Source organism: Leptodactylus fuscus, chromosome 9, assembly GCF_031893055.1.
Source record: "Leptodactylus fuscus isolate aLepFus1 chromosome 9, aLepFus1.hap2, whole genome shotgun sequence".
In the NCBI taxonomy this organism is placed as follows: Eukaryota; Metazoa; Chordata; class Amphibia; order Anura; family Leptodactylidae; genus Leptodactylus; species Leptodactylus fuscus.
Window position 1 is genome coordinate 82143753 of NC_134273.1, and position 6000 is coordinate 82149752.

Here is a 6000-nt window from a genome sequence, read left to right on the forward strand (position 1 = left end):
TGTGTACATACATTACTTATCCTGTATTATACTCCAGAGCTGCACTCACTATTCTGCTGCTGCAGTCACTGTGTACATACATTATATTACTTATCCTGTATTATACTCCAGAGCTGCGCTCACTATTCTGCTGGTACAGTCACTGTGTACATACATTACATTACTTATCCTGTATTATACTCCAGAGCTGCGCTCACTATTCTGCTGGTACAGTCACTGTGTACATACATTACATTACTTATCCTGTGCTATACTGCAGAGCTGCGCTCACTATTCTGCTGGTGCAGTCACTGTGTACATACATTACATTACTTATCCTGTATTATACTCCAGAGCTGTGCTCACTATTCTGCTGGTACAGTCGCTGTGTACATACATTACTTATCCTGTATTATACTCCAGAGCTGTGCTCACTATTCTGCTGGTACAGTCACTGTGTACATACATTACATTACTTATCCTGTATTATACTCCAGAGCTGTGCTCACTATTCTGCTGGTACAGTCACTGTGTACATACATTACTTATCCTGTATTATACTCCAGAGCTGCACTCACTATTCTGCTGGTGCAGTCACTGTGTACATACATTACATTACTTATCCTGTATTATACTCCAGAGCTGCGCTCACTATTCTGCTGGTGCAGTCACTGTGTACATACATTACATTACTTATCCTGTATTATACTCCAGAGCTGCGCTCACTATTCTGCTGGTACAGTCACTGTGTACATACATTACTTATCCTGTATTATACTCCAGAGCTGCACTCACTATTCTGCTGGTGCAGTCACTGTGTACATACATTACATTACTTATCCTGTATTATACTCCAGAGCTGCGCTCACTATTCTGCTGGTACAGTCGCTGTGTACATACATTACTTATCCTGTATTATACTCCAGAGCTGTGCTCACTATTCTGCTGGTACAGTCGCTGTGTACATACATTATATTACTTATCCTGTATTATACTCCAGAGCTGCGCTCACTATTCTGCTGGTGCAGTCACTGTGTACATACATTACATTACTTATCCTGTATTATACTCCAGAGCTGCGCTCACTATTCTGCTGGTGCAGTCACTGTGTACATACATTACATTACTTATCCTGTATTATACTCCAGAGCTGTGCTCACTATTCTGCTGGTACAGTCGCTGTGTACATACATTACATTACTTATCCTGTATTATACTCCAGAGCTGCGCTCACTATTCTGCTGGTGCAGTCACTGTGTACATACATTACATTACTTATCCTGTATTATACTCCAGAGCTGCGCTCACTATTCTGCTGGTACAGTCGCTGTGTACATACATTACATTACTTATCCTGTATTATACTCCAGAGCTGCGCTCACTATTCTGCTGGTGCAGTCACTGTGTACATACATTACATTACTTATCCTGTATTATACTCCAGAGCTGCGCTCACTATTCTGCTGGTGCAGTCACTGTGTACATACATTACATTACTTATCCTGTATTATACTCCAGAGCTGCGCTCACTATTCTGCTGGTGCAGTCACTGTGTACATACATTACATTACTTATCCTGTATTATACTCCAGAGCTGCGCTCACTATTCTGCTGGTGCAGTCACTGTGTACATACATTACATTACTTATCCTGTATTATACTCCAGAGCTGTGCTCACTATTCTGCTGGTACAGTCGCTGTGTACACACATTACATTACTTATCCTGTATTATACTCCAGAGCTGCGCTCACTATTCTGCTGGTGCAGTCACTGTGTACATACATTACATTACTTATCCTGTATTATACTCCAGAGCTGCGCTCACTATTCTCCCTCCTCTTTGCAGGCAGTGGCTTCCCAGAACAAAGCTGGTTCCTCTGGGTCTGAATCGTGAACTAGATAAGGAAAAGATGCTGGAAGGACGAAAGTCGAACATCCGTAAATCTGTGCAGATCGCCTATGACCGGGCCATGCAGCATCGCAATAAGGTTCAGGGCGCGCCCAGCAGTGATACCAGTGAGAGCGATTAGCGGCGTCTCTTCCCGCGGTTTGGCAGATTCTCGTGTCTTACTGACTGTCGGTTTTCTATTTTGCTGCTATTGCAATGAGCAAAAAAAAAAAAAATCATGGCGATGAGATTTCCAGATGTTACCTGAACGTGACGGTGCGATCGCGCTGGAGGGGCCGGACAGTGGAGGAGAAGCCCCTGCCGGAGCGGTGGATGGGTAGTATGGTCGCTGGCTGACCATCTGCTGAAGTCCTGGCTGGACAGGAATTCTTAGGCCTGACTCTTCAAGGACTACCCCTGTTCCTTAGGATCTGTACAGACGTCTTCTGTGTTCATTGAGGTTTTACATTTACTTGTCCGCTTCTTGTGTGGTGGGAAGATGATAGGGGGGGGAGGGGGGTTAATACTTATGACACAGGGAGATGGTAAGACGATGGCCAACCCCTGCCACTCTCCATGGGATGAGGGGAATTGTTTGCGGTCTGAGGGTCTCATGTCTTAGTTAATGCAGCATCGGTCGCACATGCTCACTGAGCTTAGTCAGTCCCCTGGAGGGTGAATGGAGCCGCAGCAGGTATGTGTGACCCCCCTACCCCTTCTTACAGGGGGTTCAGGACCCCCCTCCATGTGACCACTGGGCACCCCACGATCAGACTCTTATCCCATTTTTTTTGTAATAATACCCCGTTAGGCTAAGGCTGTATTCACACTGACAAATTCGGGGCTGATCTTTTTGGTGCCATCTTGAATTTGTATTCACTGCGAGGCGGAGATCGGAGCAGGACGCTGAAAACAAACAAACAGCGCCACTCCTGTCTGTGGCTGTGCCTGGTACTGCAGCTCAAATTCAGTCAGTTAATCCTGGTCACATAAAATGGGAGGGGGTCTCCAAGAACTGCGTGTTTTCGTGAGGCAAGCCCCTCGCAACTGTCCTTCTCCACATAGGAAAACCGTGAAGTCCTACATTGTACAGGAACCCTCGTCTTAAAGGGATTGTTACAGGATAGGGGGTAAGTGTCTGATAGGTGAGCATCCACCATCACCAGTGGTCTCGGATACCCTTCCCCTCCCCCCCGCGCCACTTTTTTCATGTGCGGGGCTGTCATTGGTCGCCGGTTGGCTTCTGTTTGGCAGTCCCATAGAGATGACTGTCGTCCAGAAGGGGGCAGTAGTTACAGTAGTCAGACCCCCACCCCTACGTCTGTGGCTACCATTTACACCAGACGCGTCCGCCATCCCCTTCCCACCTTTGTACATTATGTAAATGAGAGGCGAATGTAAATTATTCCCATTTGTAAACTTTTTGCCGCCGTTTATTACGAGGGGATTTTTTTTTTCTTTTTTACCGTATATCGATTGTTTTACACAGTAGAATTAGGAAGGAACGTATCGTAATCCAGATATCATGTAAAGCTCCTCCCCCCCGGCGGCGCCGCCGCGTCCCCTAGACTCATTTACTTTTGTTTTTTTATGATCATGTCTTGTGTATTTCTGTTTTGTATTTATTTCGCAAGGAAAATTTATTGTTCTTAGAAAATAAACCCGTCTATCTGGAACGGCGACGTCTCTTTATTTCTCAGGCCTCGTCCCCGTGTCGAGGATCGATCCCATCGCGTTCCGGAAGAGCTGTCCCCTTGCCTGACACGTCTTGTACCCCAAGAAACGACAATTCCGGGGGTTATTTTCCTGCAACGTCTTAGTGTTCCTCAGTTGTTCCTCCTGGAAATAGGAGTAGGAGAGGGATCAGCAACCTGGAGCGCCAAAGGTTGTAGGACACGCACCATATTGATTGGTAACCATCAGGAAGAATCCGCGGCGTCGCTGGTGAAAGGCGAATATTTGGTTGTCCTTCTACAGTCTGGCTCGGACACCAGGGGGCGCTGTCAACAATGGAACAACTTGGAGACCATGAGACTGTTCTGACAATACTCTGCAGGTGTATTCCCTTTTCGCGGGGCATATCAGCTTATTAGTAACAGTGCGATATGACGGTGTGTGAAGCCCTATCGGGCTAGTAAGGGCGTGTTACACTGGCCACAGGAGTTGCCACCCATCTTTTCCATCTCCTGAATGGCCCATAGGCAACAATATACGATTTCCTTTAGATTTACCGTCTACCAAGCCTCTGATTTGTGCAACCTCCCGGGCGCTGTATGGCGGTACGCTATGCTGCCATATACATGAGGGTTGTTACTGAGCTTTGTGTTGTCCGCATAGCCCTACCCCAGTCATGTAGAACCGGTGATGCCCCCGCTGCAGCCGTCCGGACCCTCCATGAAGGATTTATGGCCGCTGCACGTATTTGGCCGACCAGGCGTCCTTTGAAGTCGGTCACACTCCGAATCATTTCATTTCTGTTTAATTTTTTACTTTGACTTTGATATATTTGGGGCATAAATGAAAAAAAACAAAACCCCTGTGGAATTCTCTTTTCTCTCCCATCGAACCTTGCGGGTGTATATAGTGTATATGGGTAGTCTGAGACGTCGGGGTCAGCTAAATATAAACCGTCTGCTTCTTGTAGAGTCATATGGGGGGGGTATACTTCTGCAACATGGCAAGTCGTGTATACTATCATCCTGCTGTCTAATGTATGCAGCTCCGGTGCGAGCCAATGTCTCTGTAGAGTTATTGACCACCCACCCCGACTGTCTCAGGTGATGCTTCGAATCCTGGGCAACTCTAAGGGGTATTTGTGCTGTTCCCATCTTCAGATCCAGGGTGTTATACATCTCGGATTTGCCCTCTCTGCACCACAGTTTTGACCTGGCGACCTCTGCTGTGCTATACAGGTATACAGTATATGAAATGCTACAGTAGCGTCTCTGGGCACTGTATGACGGTATTATTGGCCCTATTTCCATTGTTGCTGTGTCCTCTCACTTATTTTTACACCCCTGGTCATACCTTTGTGGCCCGCAGTGTCATAGCGCTGGCCCATGGGTCACTAGCAGAAAGGTGAATGAGTCACTACTGACGGTGAAGTCCGGAAGGATATAGAGCGGTATGATAAATCCTGTGTCTTATGTGCACAATGTTGCCTTTAGTTGGTAATAATCCATTTCTACAAGCCCTGACTTGCACAGGAACTGGAGTCGAACCTTCAACAAATAGTATTCCGTTAGTCCCTGCGACTATCAGTGACAGCGCCGATAGCTGCCCTGTGGGTGGGTGAGGGCGCTGTCAGGTCTAATCCAGCGTCCTGGGACTCTTTAACTCTATGAGGACTTTATTCTGGATGGGAAAGCACATACTAAGTGCAGGGTGTGAATACTTTTACAACCATGGCAGATATGTAGAGGTCTGTGGTCTCTGCACACGTGCGGGAATTTCACATGGGATTAGTAAGTAGAGGTCCTGTTTTTACTGCTTGAATATGGCAGGACATATGTGGGGCATTACTGATGAGTACTGTAACTGTGACCTCTAACCTCTGGGTCTTGGATAGAAGTCTCTGAATATCAAGTATCATGTTGGAGAGGACCCGGACCTCCAGTAAAGATGTCTATACTGGTATAGGAGTAGCCCCAGGGTAGGGTTGACTTTGACCTGTGCCGTTCTTTTGTCAGGTCTTCTTCAGGTCCCAGACATATAATTACTTAGAAATCCTGGTGTCCATGTTGTGTATATTGGATATCGCTCTGACGTACACTAACCTCTCTGTTACATATAATTACATATCCCTTTGTATCGGTGCTGAGCTCCGGCAAGCTCCACCTGTCAAATATCTGGCCAACAATATTTCTATAATGGAGAGCGAACTATAGGGAGATACCAAGGAGCCCTCCCGTCTTCTCTCCATCCAATCTTGATCACCATTTAGGCTGGAGGATATTTCCAAGCTTCCCACCTAGATCACGTAGCCCTATGAGCCAGAAGGTCCAGCAAGGGGCACGAATGAGTTGCCAACCCTTCGCCAAAAACCTAATGGGTTGCATAATTGCCATGGTGTGCGCCCAGGCTGTCCTGAAAGCCTCGTGCATCCTTGTGCTGACATCTGCCTTCGACCCCA

The 6000-nt window shown here is 46.8% G+C and overlaps 1 protein-coding gene across 3 annotated transcripts in view; it reads left to right on the forward strand.

The window, feature by feature from the left end:
* BRPF1 (bromodomain and PHD finger containing 1) overlaps positions 1-3537 on the forward strand; it is a 28583-nt gene extending 25046 nt beyond the window's left edge. For 2 of the 3 annotated variants that reach the window (XM_075287482.1, XM_075287483.1), the window contains one exon: positions 1827-3537. In XM_075287482.1, the coding sequence (XP_075143583.1) occupies positions 1827-2010 (184 nt within the window). In that variant the 3' untranslated portion in view covers positions 2011-3537. The remainder of the gene's footprint in view (positions 1-1826) is intronic. The other variant, XM_075287485.1, reaches the window with a different exon arrangement.
* The last annotated feature ends 2463 nt before the right edge of the window (positions 3538-6000 follow it).